Source organism: Dipodomys spectabilis, unplaced genomic scaffold (assembly GCF_019054845.1).
Source record: "Dipodomys spectabilis isolate Male_0828 unplaced genomic scaffold, ASM1905484v1 ptg000669l, whole genome shotgun sequence".
Classification (NCBI taxonomy): Eukaryota; Metazoa; Chordata; class Mammalia; order Rodentia; family Heteromyidae; genus Dipodomys; species Dipodomys spectabilis.
This window is the reverse complement of record NW_024871346.1, coordinates 887,026-905,054: the sequence shown is the minus strand read 5'-3', so window position 1 is coordinate 905,054 and position 18,029 is coordinate 887,026. Positions and strand designations below refer to the sequence as shown.

At 52.5% G+C, this 18,029-nt stretch overlaps 2 protein-coding genes across 2 annotated transcripts in view; one reads left to right on the top strand and one right to left on the bottom strand.

The window, feature by feature from the left end:
• Elovl5 (ELOVL fatty acid elongase 5) overlaps positions 1 to 14,291 on the bottom strand; it is a 44,847-nt gene extending 30,556 nt beyond the window's left edge. The window contains exon 1 of the mRNA XM_042671924.1: positions 14,254 to 14,291. The gene's annotated coding sequence lies outside the window, so the exon portion shown is untranslated. The remainder of the gene's footprint in view (positions 1 to 14,253) is intronic.
• Positions 417 to 15,264, top strand: LOC122101528 (basic proline-rich protein-like). The gene is made up of 2 exons (XM_042671875.1): positions 417 to 585; positions 13,742 to 15,264. Exons 1-2 carry the CDS (start codon positions 417 to 419, stop codon positions 15,262 to 15,264), a joined length of 1,692 nt encoding a protein of 563 aa, XP_042527809.1.
• Positions 15,265 to 18,029: the final 2,765 nt, after the last annotated feature.

The window sequence follows — 18,029 nt, the reverse complement described above, 5'->3', positions numbered from 1 at the left end:
GAATACATGACATCACTAATCATGAGGGCGCGATAGTGAGATCTCACTGTTACAAGGCTACAGCTACACAGACGGCAAAAGGAAAAAGCTGGTGCAAGTAGAGAGAAGTCTAGTCCATCCATTCGGCGCGGGTGCACAAACGATTAGCACAGCCACTGAGGAACAACTTAAATTAGAACCGGAACTATGGCATGACCGGCAGTCCCACCCTGGGATCCGTCATGGGGGCCTGTGTTTGGCACGTGTGAGGCTCTGGGTTCCATGCCCAGCAGCACCACCTCCCCCCAAACTTACAAGTCAGTATGTCTGACTTCAGCATCACCAAGTCAAACCCCACTGAAGGAGAGAGAGACATGACCATACAACCGAGTACCACTCAGTCATGAGTAACGAGAAACCCTTTCACTGGAGGCAGCATGAACGGACTGACGGACAACGCTAAGTGCGGCAAGTCAGGCAGGGAGAGGCAAAGGTCCAGCTCAGAAGCCTATGGGAAACCACGAAAGCGTCACCCCAAGGAGGAGTGGAGAATGAAATACTGGTCCCCGGAGCTGGGAAGGAAGGGGCTGGAGGAGGACTGGAATGGTAGAGGACTGGAGGTTGAGGCTGGGGGAGGACTGGAATGGTGGAGGGCTGGAGGTTCAGGCTGGGGGAGGACTGGAATGGTAGAGGACTGGAGGTTGAGGCTGGGGGAGGACTGGAATGGTGGAGGGCTGGAGGTTGAGGCTGGGGGAAGACTGGAATGGTGGAGGACTGGAGGTTGAGGCTGGGGGAGGACTGGAGTGGAGGGCTGGGGGTTCAGGCTGGGGGAGGGCTGGAGTGAGGGCTGGGGGTTCAGGCTGGGGGAGGGCTGGAGTGAGGGCTGGGGGTTCAGGCTGGGGGAGGACTGAATCAGAGGTCTGGAGGTTCAGGCTGGGGGAGGACTGGAGTGGAGGGCTGGGGGTTCAGGCTGGGGGAGGACTGGGGGTTCAGGCTGGGGGAGGGCTGGAGTGAGGGCTGGGGGTTCGGGCTGGGGGAGGACTGAATCAGAGGTCTAGGGGTTCAGGCTGGGGAAGGACTGGGGGTTCAGGCTGGGGGAGGACTGGAGTGGAGGGCTGGGGGTTCAGGCTGGGGGAGGACTGGGGGTTCAGGCTGGAGTGAGGGCTGGGGGTTCAGGCTGGGGGAGGACTGGGGGTTCAGACGAGTAGAGGGCTGGAGGTTCAGGCTGGGGGAGGACTGGAGTAGAGGGCTGGAGGTTCACGCTGGGGGTTCAGGCTGGGAGAGGGCTGGGGGTTCAGGCTGGGGAAGGACTGGGGGTTCAGGCTGGGGGAGGGCTGGAGTGAGGGCTGGGGGTTCAGGCTGGGGGAAGGCTGAATCAGAGGTCTGGAGGTTCAGGCTGGGGGAGGACTGGAGTGGAGGGCTGGAGGTTCAGGCTGGGGGAGGACTGGAGTGGAGTCAGATGAGGAAGAGGGCTTCTGGTGCTCTACTGGGTTTACAGCTTGTGGGATGACTACAGTTTGCAACAATTTCCTGCATATTTCAGACTACCAGAGTGCAAAGGGTCACAGGCTAATTACCTGCATGGGATGCTCACATGTGTGTGTGCGTGTCACAGCCAGCCTGTGGATGTGTACCATTACAATGACATCTGAGCAGAGGGCTTGGCACTGTGCTCTCCAAGATGACCCACATGTGACTATTTAAGTATATTAAAATGAAACAAAACTAAAACTCTGGCACTTCAGTTACAACAGCCACTTCTCAAGTGCCCAGTGCCTACTACCCACAGCAAAATAAATCTACAGAAAACCTCAGAATTCAGAAACAGTGGTCTAGTTAGCACATAACCAGGGGCTATAAGTACCCTGAAAGAATTCTCAGTAGCTAGTGCTGTATGTATTTACTTACACCCAGAAGAGCACACACACCTGACATACAAAAAAGCCAGAGGACTCTTCTGTAACATATGGATGAAGAGTTAGTCACACAACTGAACAAGACAAAGAGGTGCCCCTTGATGCAGCGGATTTTTATCCAAACAAGAGCATTATCCAACATCAACACTAAGTACTAGACAAAAACCAGGAATGAGCAAAAGAAATCCACTATTTTTAAAATTATTCCACAAGACAGAAGATTGTAAGCTTATATATTAAAAAGATACTAAAGAGTATCTTTAAAGAGAAAGGGTAAGTTAAAAAAAATAACATCGGGGCTGGGAAGGTGGCTCAGTGGTAGAGCACTTGCCTTGCAATGCATGAGGCCCTGGGTTTGATTCCTCAGCACCACATAAGCAAAAAAAAAAAAAAACAAAAAACCGGAAGTGGCGCTATGGCTCAAGTGGTAGAGCGCTAGCCTTGAGCTGAAGAGCTGAGGGACAGCACCCAGGCCCAGAGTTCAAGCCCCACAACCGGACCCAAAAAAAAAAAATAACATCTACAATGCTACTGATGCTACACTAACCTTAACTCATTTACTTCTTCTGGCTTTCCACTTTCACTTAAAAGTTGTCCACTACTGATCTCACACAGGCAAGGGCGCTCAAAGTCCTGATACTTTGTGCATTCATGCGTGGGGGGGGGGGGAGAGGAAGGAAGAAAAGGGGTCTGAAATGGAGTTGAACTCAGGGCCTGGACACTCTCCCTGAGATTTTTTGCTCAAGGCTGGCACTCTATCACTCCAGCCTGATTCTGCTTCTGGCTTGTTTGGAGGCTAATTGGAAAACAGATTAGTCCCGGACTTTCCTGCCTGGGCCGGTTTTGAAACACAGTTCTCAGATCTCAGCCTTCTGAGTAGCTAGGACCACAGGCAAGCACCAGCTGTGTTGGGTACAATTTACTTTTTTTTTTAATGTGAGAGTGGCTTTATATTTTTACATACTTTCCTTGAAGTAGCTTACAATCACAGAAGTCAGGTAACCAGGTTCCCTGGTTTCTGCTGGGGAACCTACCAATACATTCACTGGGTAAGAAGAGCAGAAAATCAATGGACCTGATCAGGCTCAAAGGTGAGGGAGGCAGAGGTGAGAAGACGTTACACTCATAAACTAATGTGTTGACACTTCTTTGTACAACTACTTAAAGGTAAGTTTTAATTACACAGAAATAGAAAGCTATGTGCAGCTGCTGCTGGTGGTGTTTTGACAGCTGAGTAGACAGGACAACTCTATTTGTGGAGAAAATGCCCAAGTCCTGCCCAAACACCCCTAGGCTCTGGACCTTTTCTGGGGTTCAGCAAAATAAAACTTTTTTTGCCAGTCCTGGGGCTTGAACTCAGGGCCTGAGCACTGAGCCTCTTTTGCTCAAGGCAAGCACTCTTCCACTTGAGCCACAGCGCCACTTCTAGCCTTTTCTGTTGATGTGATGCTGAGGAATCGACCCCAGGGCTTCATGCATGCTAGGCAAGCACTCTACCACTAAGCCACCTTCCCAGCCCAAAGACTATATATTTTTTTAATTATCTTTACATAGTTGCACAAAGAAATTCCCATTCTACAAAAGAGTATGTGAATAGAAAGTGTCTGACAACATTGGCAAGGACTGTATGCTAATCGGTCCTCTACTAATTCAGATTATACACATGGGACTAAAGGAAATTCAACATGGCCAGTAGCACGCTGGCTTTCATTACCATGTGGGAATAAAAACCAAGTTTCTCCAGTGAAGGCATGATCTCACTGCCATCCCAAATGAGGATGCTCAGGGCAGCTCTCCTGGGGCTAAGTCACACAAGCGGCAAACCCAATGCTTGCACTCGTCACCACCAGGTGAGCAAGCACTCAAGTGCAAGTGTTTATATCTACACACACAGGGAAAGTGGGGTGGGGGTGGGGATGGGAACAGGAAGCAGGAATAAACACAGAAGAGAGAAAACGACCCAACACCTTTTCCAAAATAAAAATCTGAGAACGGCATTTCGCCTCTCAGAGCACTCTGCGCCGTTCCCACTGCTCTCTTTGGGAGAGAGCGCAATTTTGGTGCAAAGCAGCAAACTGCAGAACTCTGTGTCACGAGCAAACAAGATGCTTGAGCCAGAGCTCAGAATATCTGTCCTTAGGTTACAGCCACAGAACACGTCTGCAGTCTTTGTCCACAAAACGTTTCCTGTTTCCTCCGTTTGGAAAACATTACAGGTGCACGGTCCTAAGAGAAAACAGAGGATGTGAAGAAAGGGAGGGAGGCAGCGTGTTCTGCAGGGAAGGAGGGCACAGAGACCCCTCCCACGGGGCGCTGCACACACACACTGTGCATTCCTGAAGCCCTGTTCCACTCACAAGCTCATAGGTGTGGTCAGAGAGGGATACTGAAGGATGCAAATAACAATTTAGTATATACAAATTCTATTTTAATCAAACCAGAAGGAGAAGAATGAGCAAGAGTGAACAAGAACTCATGATCTCGTTTACCTTTCTGGAGACACCCCACGTGTGGATTATTGGAGTCATTAGTCATATCTTTATAGGATTTAAAATTCTCTAATTGCATCCAGTACAATCTTCTCTAACATCTCTCCACCTGTAGCTCCAAGTTCATGGCGCAAATCCCATTAGCAGAGGTAGAAAGCAGCATGAACTGATGGGGAGAAAAGCAAGGTGATGCCAGGGGAAAAGAATCTCTAATGCTACAATACTGTACAGTGCCATAGTTTCCCTGCTCTGATTTCTCAGCAAAGATGGTAATTGTCATCACCACAGCCAAGTCAGCTATGAAGAACAAAGGCATTTAAGATCAGACATGAAATGTTACAGCAACCCCACTGGGGCAGCAGCTGCTTCCTTTCCACACAAGCAGGTAAGCTGGTTTGCGTTTGTACCCTCCCTAACTAGAGGGCAGGGCCTGGACCTTGGAGGCCCGGCGGGGAGACTGGTGGCCTGACGCCCGGGGACAAGACCCACGGGAAGGCCAGAGATGCGTCATTTTTATTCAGTTTAACTCAGTAATGTAGTATTAATTACAGTCTCACTAAAATAAATTAGGGGCAGTTTCCACTGCAGCAAAACTAGGAGAAAAGATAGGTGTGGTACATGACATGTTATGTCATGCAGGACACAGGGTCAGTCCAGAGAGGAGGGCCAGTGACGCTGGAAAGTTCCATCCCTGATGCTCGGTGCACTGTCCCAGCTGTATGACCAACCTGTGTGCTGTGAAGCTAAACAAACTTCTGTCATTATTACCAGGGCGCAGCACACGCCTGTGTACTGCAAACAACACATGGTAGTGTCGGAGGGATGCTACCGGTTTACACAGACCCTCACTGTAGTTCGAGAAGCTGAAGTGTACTGGGAAACTGTGCCAGGTTTTGTGGGCAGAAGCCAGCACAATCCACATTAGCCTGTGTTCTGGTGGCCTACACGACGTAGGCCTGCTACGTGCTTCACACAACCATAAGTCCATCTAACCATGGGCTCCGATCATCACAAAGTAACGTGTGCTTGGATTTGGTTTCCTTCATGATTCTCTGTCATTACTTGCTAAACCCCTACCACAGTGAGGTTAAGTCTATTTCCTGGAGCAGCTGCACAGCCACAAAGGTGAAGACAGCTCGGGCGGTGCTGCAGGACTCAGACAGCAAGTCTCCCCGACCCACACCTGACCTCCTTGGCTGCCCAAGGCCAGGCCACAGAAAACGGCATTTCTCTTCCTTGAGAAGGGACCCAGAACCTAACCTCACTCACCTCCCCAAGCCTGTCTTGGAGCTAACTGCAGGAAATCTGCGACCAACCCTGTCTCACCGAAGATGCTGAGACCTGGGTGAGGAGTCTGGCCCTCCCTGAGAGGAGAGGCCGAGAAGAGTCTGGCATACCGTGAAGAGAAACTATCTACCAACCTACTTTGTGTGGGGATCCCTTTACTCAAGCCCCTGTTAAGTGTACTGACAGCCACGGCTAACGACGACACGCACAGCCTCAGCTACAGTACAGCTTCAAGTACCCACCTCACCCCTCTAGTGGACTGCACCATTCTGGCAGAGATTATAATGGTATTGATATGTGTGTCTGGAGGAGGGCAGCACAGCACGCAGCAATGCCCTGCAGTGACTCGGAGAGCAGTGAACAGCTACATGGCCAACGTATACACACACACACACACACACACACACACACAGTGGACTGAGCATATACACTCCTGCTCACGTCACAGACACTACAGTCTTGTGCCGAACGATAGCTGGAGCCCGCTTTCCATTTTCTCGGGGGGGGGGGGGGGGCCTCTGCCTTTTAGGACAGGCCCACCTCTATACTATGGAAGATCATTTAAAACAAAAAACTCCAAATCTCCTGATTTACATGTTCATCATATCTTAAAAACATACCTCCAGTCATATCCATACTGATGTTGAAAAGAAAGACACTACAACAAGAGTTAGGAGCAGAGCACAAGGAGACAGAATGGAGCCAGGGAGAAGCGGGGAAGGAAAGGAAGGGACGGACATGGGAGGGACAGTGCCACGCAGTCTTCCAGTATTCTGCAACTTTTTACCTCAGCCCTCTAAAATATGCTAACCCATTCCTCAAAAAGATGATGAAGTGAAGCCAGGGCACAATGAAAACAACCACTGGCACTAGCTGTGGTGGCATGCGCACACCCCTATAATCCCCACCGACAGGAGGAAGAGGCGGGAGGTTGCAGGGTTGGAGGCTAGTCTGGGTTATATGTGTTTCAGGCCTACCTGAGCTACTTAATGAGACCATCTCAAAACAACCCTCCCTCCCCGCTGCGCGTGCGCACGCGCACGCGCACACACACACACACACACACACACACACACACACGCACAAGGGAGGAAGGCAACAACACTAGGCAGCAGACGTGGTTCAGTGGCAGAACACTTGCTAGCACGACTGGGTCCTGGGTTCAATCCCAGAGGCAGAGGGAGGAAGGAAGGAGGGACTGCGATCTCTTTATAGGACTTGGAAGAAGCCACCCTTCTAGCTACCTCTGAGGTTATGAAACACTCTGATATGGAGGTGAAGATGAAGAACAAGTCTCCAAGCTTCCCCTTCAAGACTCCTTGAAGCTTGCGCCTGCGTTCTCCTTCATTCAGATGCTAACATCTAAACCAACAGATCACAACTGCAAATAGCTGGGAGACAAAGATCTGAGAGATTTTTAAGCAATGTTTTCTTCTAGGAGCAGCTACTTACAATTCTTTTCTGATTGCAGTCTCATGGCTGATTACGTGAATATTCAAAATAAATTATCATGTTCTCTAAGCACTTGTACAAAGTACAAAGTGTACAAAGGCAGTATTACAGCCTTGGTTGAAATTAAAGGAGGGTAGAGAAATAATAATTTTGTTATGTACCCTCTCCCCCACAAGAGAAATGTCACAAAAGATGTAAATTCAAACCTGCGTGGCAATAAGGAATGCAACATGGAAGTCCTAACACCTACATTTTATACCTGCTTGGGCGTGGAGGTGCATGAGGAACAGAGCCAGTTAAAATGTGTGAAAAGGATGGTCTTAAAAGATCAATTTGGATAGCCGAGCGGCTAGTGGCTCACGCCTATAATCCTAGCTACTCAGGAGGCTGAGATCTGAGGATCACGGTTCAAAGCCAGCCTGGGCAGGAAAGTTCGTTAGACTCTTATCTCCAATAAACCACTAGTGGTGCTGTGGCTCAAGCGGTAGAGCACTCGCCTTGAGCTGAAGAGCACAAGGACAGCGCCAAAACCCAGAGTTCAAGCCCCACGACCGACAAAAAAAAAAAAAAAGATCAATTTGGAAGGCCCCAGATGATATGGCATTTTTAAAAAGTCCCTCAGTGGGTGACGAAGGCTAGCAGTGGCTCCCTTACCCAGTCACGCTCCGTGCCGGTGCCACTGCGTGACGCTCTCACTTTAGATAGACTCAACTCTCACCACAAGAAAACTCAGTTCTGAACAAGTGCAAGGTCCCAGCCTGGGACGTGGGGGGGGGGGGGGGGGGGGACCCTGAACCGGGCCTGCCTGTTCACAAGGAGTGCGCTGGGTTTTCAAGCGCTCAGCAGAGGCAGAGGCTCCCGTGGGGACGGGCTCCTTGCTGGCAGCCAACACTGCCAGGTCTTCTGCCTTGCAGATCAAGCCTGGATGGAGCCTAGGCCAGGTGGGGACACCGGTGCTGGACTCCACAGGACAGCCAGTCGGACAATGGCGTCCACCCTCAACTGCCACACGAGCAGTCTGGTGTTTGAACTCTTGGGGTGGTGTTGGGGACCAAACCCAGGGACCCACCCATGCTAGGGAAGAATTCTACTACCAAGCTGCCTCCCCAAGTCTGCACTGCCGACTGCCCGGAAAGAGGAAGTTTACTTTCAGAGCAAGGAGGAAGGCAAAGGCAATCCTCCCAGGGCTCATCAGAAATGGTGCTCCTCTCAGCTCTCCTTGGACGCCACCTCCAGATGGGAACCATGTGCCTCCTCGGCAGGCCAAACCCAGAGCGGAACCTAGGGCAGTACCTAGCTTGGCAGGCCAAACCCAGAGCAGAATCTAGGGCAGTATCCAGCTCGGCGTTCTGAACCCAGAGCGGAACCTAGGGCAGTACCCAGCTCGGCGTTCTGAACCCAGAGCGGAACCTAGGGCAGTACCCAGCTTGGCAGGCCAAATCCAGAGCGGAACCTAGGGCAGTACCCGGCTCGGCGTTCTGAACCCAGAGCGGAACCAGGGCAGCCCCCAGCTCGGCAGGCCAAACCCAGAGCAGTAACTGGGAAGCAGGTTTAGGTCCGACGGGCTGCCACCCAGCAGGGGGCTGTGAGCCCCTGCCCACTCTGCCACTCTGGCTAGAGAAAGCTTTTAGACAAGAGACCCCAGTTTCCTCATCTGTAAAACTAGGGCTGTGACTTCGTGGGGTTTTGTGAGTCAGAAGCGAGTTTATGTTGAGCACTTTAGAAAAGCGCCTGGTGTGAGGTGCTCTCCCCACACATAAGTGTTCAGAGAATTCTGCTGCCAGCTGTGGACAGGCACTTTCTCTTCTGCACAGCAATGCAGAGGGCAGTCATTGAGGGCACTCAAATCCGTCAGTGCTCCACCTGGCTTACACACACACACACACACACACACACACACACACACACACACACACACACACACACACACACAGGCTCCCACACCTCCAGGGGGCAGGGCTGCCAATGCCAAGTGCTGGACAGGCCCTGGGGTCCTAGGCTGACTTACCAACACACGGAGCAAGAACCCCACACGCAGGTGGGTGGCTTCAATCCGCTCATTTCCTTACTTAAGAGAAGCATAGTGGATATTTTTTTAAGGCACCTCAGATCTATGTAAGTTAACATTCAGAATTTCTATCAGAAGCAAACTCAGATTTTCAGAGGTACTGAAAATTACAAAGCTGATGGAGATATCAAGGTCTGTAAATATTAATTTGTTTCTCCTGCCAAAGACTGAAGCAGAGGTACCCTGAGCACCGCCCGCAGGGACACATACCACTTTGCCAAGTCCCAGGGAAGCAAATGAATGATGACTGAATTTGGTGTCCTGAGAACCGCTCTCTGGGGAAAGAGAAATGCACAGCCATGGCTCTGTCCTCGCATTTGCTCTGCCAAGACAGAGGGGCAGCACTCTGGGGTTCAGAAGTTCCAATAAATTTGTACCTGAGAGGACAATTCTCCAGCGAGACTTTAATTAACTCTCAGTATGAGCAGATAAGAGATTAGTTCTCACAGGATGAAATTTTTGTTGATGTGGGTACTGGGAAATGGCGAAGTGGAAATTCCCAGCGGGTGCCGGCAGAGCAGTGTAAGAATGACAGTTCAACAGTGGGTGCAGGCATGTTTCTGCAAAAACGGCTATTCTTCCAATTAGAAAGAACATAGAGTATCGGCTTCAACAACCTTCCACCAAACAACTTAAACAAGAAGACATCAACAAAAGGTCCAACAGTCTAACCTAAAACATAAGGAACACTAAGACACACTCTATCGCCTGAAGGCAATAACCATTATTTCAGCCAGAGCTAGCAGGGAAAAAGAAGGCTGGGAGTTTAGCCCTTCCAAAAACTTGCCAGGCCCAGGCACTGCATGCTCATGCCTGTAATCCTAGCTATTTGGGAGGCTGAGATCTGAGGACTGTGATTCAAAGCCAAACTGGCAGGAAAAGCTGACGAGACTTTTATCTGTAATTAAGTACCAAAAAGCCAGAAGGGGAGCTGTGGCTCAAGTGGTACAGTGCCAGCCTTGAGCTAAAAAGCTCATGGACAGTGTCCATGCTCTGGTCTCTGGGCCGTATAAAAACAAACAAACAAAAAAACCAACCACAAAGTTTGGTGGATAACCCTTATTGGTTGAATCAATGCTGAGAGGGTCCTGGTACAGAAACTCAGGTTTAGGTCCCAAGAGTTTCCTCAACCATTTGGTTTGTAAGGCTAGAAAATACCCAGCACTTTCATCTCCAACCTCTGCAAAACAAACCCAGAGGACTGTTTCCTTCTGCCACTGTGATTCCTATTCCCAGGGGTGACATCTACTTGCCCAAGGCATAAGCAACCTCAACCTGGCCAAAACAAAAAAAAAAAAAGAAAGAAAGAAAGAAAAAGAAAAAGGATGAAATTTTACCCCTTCACCTCATCTTTAAAGACAGAGACTGGTACACAGTGCGGACTTTCTCCTGCTGGTGTTGTTAGACCAAGGACCACGACAGCAAGTCTCTAAACAGGAGTAGCAGGCTCTCCGCAGAAACATCCACGCCTTCTAGCCTTCACCAACCCGACTTCAGCTTGAACAAGCAGGCAGACACGCGCGTGCTTCCTACACCCAGCGGCACTGTAAAACCTGTTACACGATGCATCCATGTGAGGCAAACAGCTGGTGGGAGGAGCTAGAAGCCTCTGTTCTTAGTCGGGGCTCTGCCAGCCACTGGTTATGTGAGGTTCAGAAATACTGGGGACCTTCTTCTTGCCAATGCTCTTCGTGAAAAGATGCGGGAAGCACCCCAATTTCAGTAGTGTTAGAATGGAGGAAAATGCCTTCAGTGGCTTTGAGATTCACTAAATACAAGCTTCATCTCTACCCGGATGCTATCATAGAAAAAAGAACTACAAATGGATGAGAGAGAGGAGAAAAAATGTATTGGCCAAAAGCCAGCCAAAAAAGTGGCCAAGATGGAGGCTGGGCACAGAGGGCAGCTCTGGACGTGAAAGGAAGAAAAGACGTTCCGAATGCTCGCCTCCCGGGGCTCTGCCCCCGGAACACCCTCTCTTCTAGCACCAGCCTTGGATGCCTTCCATCCCTTGTTGACCCTTGAGTGCTCGCGACCTCAGGTCCTCTCCCCTTGGGCTGTGTTCATGGCTGCGGCTCCAGGCCAGGCCTTACCGCTGCCCCTCTCTCTACGCCAACCCATTCTCCTCGCTCCCACAAGACGCCGACTTCTGCAGCAGAGCACCCACTGTGCACTCTTTCCAGTTCAAATACTTAAGTTGTGTGCTGTTCCCAAGCACCTCAGGCCTACAGCTGCATGCCTTGTGACCTTACGCAAGGGTGCAAGCTTCTCAGGGCATCCACATCTCCATCCGTAGAGTAAGAACATTCTAGTACCAACTAAGAATAGTTGACCTACGTACTCAGGCAGGGTCAGTGCAAGGTCTGACACGTGGCAGAAGTCAGTCATCTGTATTACCGCATCACCTTGCCTTTGGAAGAACTCTCTTTCTGCTTCTTTCTCTACCACTTTCAGCCAACTGGGCTACTTGCTTCGTGCCCCACAATCCTGTACTTGCTCTCCCCAAACCGCTGGCACAGAAATGCATACCCTCCCATCACTGGCTATCCACTAAGACCCATGCAAAAACAGAAGGTGAAATTCAAATGCTGACTCCATGTATTTTAGTCTGGTGCCAGCCTCCCAGAGGGCCTCCCAGAAGACGCTAAGGCTGACTTCCTGGTGTGAGGGCCCTCCGCCAAGGAGCAGTGGCCGCCTCTGGGATGACTCCAGGTGATCTGATTTCTACGGTCTGAGTTACCAGGCCAGATCAGGAGGAAGAGAAGTCCCTGTGAGGTACTTCTGTTCTGGGGTGGGGGTGCCAGTTACAGTCATCTTTCAAAAACTAGCCCAAGGACACAAAGGGTAACTCGGAGGGCTTCAGAGAAATGCAGCAAAAGTCCTGCCTTTAAGAACTTTTCAGAGCGGGTTTGAGGTTCAATTTATCTGAACTGGGCTTTCTGTTCCTCATAGCAAAAGCCTCCTGAGCACTTCCGCACTCCAAGGCTCTGATGTGGCAGGAAGTGCTCCCAGAGCAGGCACACATGTGCCCCCAAGTCTGCTTCTTGCTGCCTTCTGCAACATCTGTGTGTGTACGAAGAAATGAGGAAGTCCTCCGAACCAGGAGTCACTCCTCTCGGTGATCACTGCCACATAGCATCCATGCACACGTTAAAACAGGCAGCCAGTAGCTAACAGACCACTAAATGAGTAACAAACAGTGGAATATCAGCTGCAAAAGGAACCGATTTCAGCAGCTTTGAGAGATGGTAAACAAACTCATTTGTGGATGGCTTGATGAAGCTCTCAGCACAGGTTAGGGTTTTCAATCACTAAGTAATACAGTTACAGAAATGGCATGCAGCTGACTGGACAAAAACCCTAGCAGTGCAAGGCCAGGCAGGAGTGGGCACGCTGCAGGAGACACAGGTGAGTGAATCTGGGAATGTCTCTGGCTAGCTCTCGGCTTTAGCTCTCAACTCAGTTTATGAGACGGGAGCTGACACATGGACTCAGTGGTGAGCACTTGCCTACTAAGTGTGAAGCTGTGAGCTCACACCCTGGCTCAAGCAACAACAAAAAGGTGAACGGTTCAGGTATAAGATGCACGCAGGAAGAGAGTTACGGGAAACAGGGGAGGGTTATGCCAGTGGTAGTGGAGGAGTTGCAACGCACAGAGGAATTCAAAATATCGTGAGATGGCCAGGAGCCAGTGGCTCATACTTCTATCCTAGCTACCCAGGAGACTGAGATCTTAGGACTGTGGTTCAAATCCAGACCAAGCAAAGAAAGCACCTCAGACTCTAATCACCAGCACAAAGTTGGAAGTCAAGCTGTGGCGCAAGTGGTAGAGTGTTAGTTTTGAGCCAAAAAGCCAAGCAAGAAGAGTGTGTGACTGAGGGTTCCAGACCCACACCAACATGTATGTGTGTGTGTGTACACACTAGACCTCTGAGGGAAGTGTGCAGACAGAAGAGAAAGGGAAAAACCATGTAAGCACAGCCTCTACTATCTTCCTTAGTTACCTTAAGGGAAAGTAAAAAAGTTTTGTCTTGTTTATGTAATTCCAGTTGGAAATAAGATACCAAGGACTAGTGCTCACCTCTAAAAGCAGTAGAGCAAGCAATAATTACAGTGAGAACAAACAAGTGGAAAAACATCAAACATCCACACATGAGGCTGCACGGTGGGTGCCCGGGAGGCTGGGGTGCAGACCCCGCTCCCAGCCAGCGCGCCACCAAGTCCGCATCGTGAATCTGCAGCCCGGAACTCGCAGGATTACAGGCAGGAAGGCAAGGGGCGGCCGGGACAGGGTCTAAGCTGGGCGGTTCTCGGAGAATCTGGCTCATTCGATTGTCACACGCATCCGACAGTCGTCGACCCCACCTGTAAGTTCCCTTTGGACCTGGTGAGAAACTGAAGGCGAAACGGAAGGCGAGGTTCGGCACCCATACCAAGTCCCCGGGTCGGAGGGCCCGCGGGGGAAGAGGAGCGCCGCGGGCCGGGCCGGGCGAGCCGGGCGGGCGGCACCGCCGCTGGGGACCAACAGGTCCCTTCCGCCCCGCGGCCAGGGCGGCGAACCGCACACCCCGGGAGCCCGGGCGGCTTTCCCGACCCCCGTCCGCGGCCCCGGCGGGCGCGACGCCCCCCGCGGTCGGGAGGCTTCCAGCGCCCGGTCGGGATCTGCGACCTGGGGTCGCCGTCCAAAGCGCCGGCGGGACCCCGCGCCAGGCGGCCACGGCGCCCCCCCCCCCCGCATCCCCGCCGGGGTTCCCGGGGCCCCAGCGGCCGGGGTCAACGAGACCTGAGGCGGTCCCGGGGCGCGGTCCCGGGGCGGGGACGGGAAAGTCCGGGGTCCCGCACCGCGCCCGCCAGGTGTGACACGGCGCGGGGGAGCCAGGCCCGCGGCCCCCGCTCCCCGCCCCCCGCCTCCCGCCCGGCCCCGGCCGCGCCCGCCGCGCCGCCGCCCGGCTCCCCCGCGGCCGGGCCCGGCACGCAGCGGTCCCCGCGCGGGCCGGTGCGGGCTGGCGGCGCGGTGTCAGGGCCGAGCGGCGGCGCGGCCGGGCCCCCGGTGGCGGCTCACCTGGGCCCGCGGCGCGGCGGGCGGAGCGGCGGGCGGCGGCGCGGCGGGCGCTGGACTGCGCGGGAGGCGGCGAGGACCGCGGGAAGAGGAAGGCGCCGCCGGCGCGGCCGCGGCGTGGGCGCCGTGACGTCACAATGGCGCCGCCGGCCAATCGCGAGCGGGTCCCGCGCTATGAGGTCATGCGCGGCCCGGCCAATCCCCGCGGGGGAGAGCGTCGGTGCCGGTCCGTTCCGGGGGCCGGGGGCGCGGGCCGGGGCGCGCGGCGGTCCCGCGTCCGGGCCGGCTTTCCCCCGGGCTTCCCGCAAGACCCGCGTGGGGCGCCGTCTGCGCGCTGGCCGCGGTGGCGTTCGCGGTCCTGGGGCGGGAGATCTGCGCGGGGTCTCCCTCGGGCCCCCACCCCCTCGGCGGCCCCCACCCCCCTCGGCGGCCCCCCACCCCCTCGGCGGCCCCCACCCCCCTCGGCGGCCCCCACCCCCTCGGCGGCCCCCACCCCCTCGGGCCCCCACCCCCTCGGCGGCCCCCACCCCCCTCGGCGGCCCCCACCCCCTCGGCGGTCCCCACCCCCTCGGCGGCCCCCACCCCCTCGGCGGCCCCCACCCCCTCGGCGGCCCCCACCCCCTCGGGCCCCCACCCCCTCGGCGGCCCCCACCCCCTCGGCGGCCCCCACCCCCTCGGGCCCCCACCCCCTCGGCGGCCCCCACCCCCTCGGCGGCCCCCACCCCCTCGGCGGCCCCCACCCCCTCGGGCCCCCACCCCCTCGGCGGCCCCCACCCCCTCGGGCCCCCACCCCCTCGGCGGCCCCCACCCTCGTCGGGCCCCCACCCCCTCGGGCCCCCCCACTCTCTTTGGGCCCCCACCCCCTCGGGCCCCCCACTCTCTTCGGGCCCCCACCCCCTCGGGCCCCCCCACTCTCTTCGGGCCCCCACCCCCTCGGGCCCCCCCACTCTCTTCGGGCCCCCACCCCCTCGGGCCCCCGGAGGCGCCCCAGCCCCTGGGCGATGGATCATCTAGGTGATACCCTGAGATCCTGCTCTGGGTGGGGCAGGGTTAAATGGCCTTGGAACCCCAGGAGCCGCTCCAGGAGACCGAGCTGCAGCCGCTGAGGTCACCCCACGCTCTCCTCCCCCCTGCCTGACTCCCGCGCCCATCGTTGCTCTCACATCTTCGGGATTCTGGTTGTTCACAGGGGTCACAGGTCCACTCCAGAAACTCACTCCTGAAGCTGTAAGCGCAGCTACTCGAGAGGCTGAATATGAGGATCGCGGTTCAAAGCCAGCCCAGGCAGGAAAGTCCCTGAGACTCTTATCTCAATGAACCACCAAAAAACCGGAAGTGCGCCTGTGGCTCAAGCGGTGCAGCGCCAGCCTTGAGTGAAAATCTTACACACAGTGCCCAGGTCTTGAGTTTAGGCCCCAGGACCTCCACACACAATACTGAACATACGTTTGTTGGATGGATTAAAAAATGGTGAATGGAAAACAAATCAGTAAAACATGCTTTCTTTAGGTATTATTTGAGCAGAAGTTAAACCAAAGAGAAAGCATCAGTTCCTGTCACTTTGGAAATCTTATTTTCAGCACAATAATAATCTGAGAAAATTTCACCGTGGGAAGGCTGACTTATCAACTTTTGCAAATGCTAAACTAAGCTAAAGATAAGGTGTTCATGCAAGACATTCTCTGGGCCTTTTACTTCACTAGTTATCAAAAGACAAATTTTGTTACTGATTTGTTTCATAACATAGGAAAGTGCAAAAGGCTTCTAGACAACAGCAGATAACTTTTAGCCCGGAACTGTGTTTAACAATATACCCTTTGTTGTTTAAAATCAGATATTTATATTTTAAATCATACAGAAAAGTAAAAGATTAATCCAATAAAAAACTGACATTCTCTATACAGTTTACAGTAGAAAAAATAGACACATGCGCGCGCGCTCGCGCACACACACACAACCTCACAAATATAAAAGATCAAAAATACACAGTTCTGGGGCTGGGAAGTTGGCTCAGTGGTAGAGCGCTTGCCTAGCATGCACGAGGCCCTGGGTTCAATTCCTCAGCACCACATGAGCAGAAAAAAACGAAGTGGCACTGTGGCTCAAGTGGTAGAGCGCTAGCCTTGAGCTGAAGAGCTGAGGGACAGCGCCCAGGCCCAGAGTTCAAGCCCCACAACCGGATCCAAAAAAAAAAAAAAAAAACACAGTGCTGGGCACCAGGGTAGCCTTTGTTGTTTAAGGTGTGTCTTTTGGTTAAGTAACATTTTCTACAGAATGGTCTAGTACAGAATATGTTTTGCCCCAATTCTGTCATTTACAAAACAAGCTGTAAATTAGCATATGTGATCTAGTCAGGTCATGTGCTCTTTGGGTCCTCTGTATAATGTGTCACTGAAGACCTTACCTTAATGCAACATTAAGCAGGTCCTTACATGTCATGAGCTTGATAGGACAATTTTTCACACCCAAACTGGATGTGCCATCTTAATTAAATGGAATTCTGCATGCTTATGTTACATTTTAATTACCTTTTGAAAACCATTGATATTTAGCACTTTTTTTCCAAATACCTTACTGGATCAAGCATCATCTGTGGAAGTGTTTAGGTTATTGATTCATTGAAGTGTCTTCTATTGATTCATTGACAGCATCTGTGGACGTGTCTTCTATTGATTCATTGACAGCATCTGTGGAAGTGTCTTCTAGACTATTGAGTCATTGACAGATCTATTGTTGATCTAAGCTGGATGGCTAAATGTCAAGGCACCCTCTACAGGTTTTTTGTTGTCGGTTTTTTGCCAGACCTGGGGCTTGAACTCAGGAACTAGGCACTGTCCCTGAGCTGCTTTTTGCTCAAGGCTAGCACTCTATCACTTGAGCCACAGTGCCACTTCAGGCTTGTTCTGTGTTTGTGGTACTGAGAAATTGAACCCAGGGCTTCATGCATACTAGGCAAGCACTCTACCACTAAGCTCTTACAGGTGTATTTCAATACTGAAAATTTTGCCAAACAGCCTCTCAGCATAAATTTGGGAGCAATTTTTAGGCCACTTCAAAGTTTTGGAAATACAAGTCATCCTGTTGCTGCCTAGGGTGACTGTTTTAGTCTCTGCATGTGTAAGGTCGCTTCCCCTTTCCTCCCTCCATAACCTGTCCCTTCCTGGAATGTGACCTAGAACAAAAAGTTTCTTTCCTCCCTTCCCCACAGGGCAGGTGTGTGTGTGTGTGTGTGTGTGTATGTGGTGCTACTGTAGATGCTTGCCCATATCTGTCTTAATAAAGGGCAGCAAACGTGTCATTCATCCGTGTTTTTCTAGCATGATGGTGTGCCAGGTGGACAGCAGCGCACGTGTCTGTCCAGCTCAGAACGCACTTCGCGTGATTCATACCTCCAAGAACACTGGCTGTTTCAGCATAGGCATGAAGCCTCACATTCTTGTCACTTTATGGTGCCTTGATCACACAGTGGACAGCACCTGGTGTGCCTCCCAATAATCTCTGCCGTCTGAGACTCCTTTGGGGAACATGGTATAAAGAAAAAAAAAAAAAGGATCCTACTCTCTAATCAGCACCCTTTCTATAGCTTCTTAGCTTCTAGGTCTTGATAATGCAAAAGCAAAGTACTATGCGATAGATACCCAGCATGGAAGGAATTAAGATTGGTTTTCTACCAACCCTGAACCCCAGTCCTGCAGTTACCAGATGTGAACATGGAGGTAGCTTTCAAATGAAGCCTCGGACACCACAGGCCCAGCACAGTCCCGTTTCCATTCTGTCAT

Coding starts and splice junctions, on each gene's coding strand:
- LOC122101528 (XM_042671875.1), top strand. CDS start 417: ATGAACGGACTGACGGACAACGCTAAGTGCGGCAAGTCAGGCAGGGAG. Junction 586..13,741: donor GCTGGAGGAGGACTGGAATG/GTAGAGGACTGG, acceptor CCCCGCGGCCAG/GGCGGCGAACCGCACACCCC.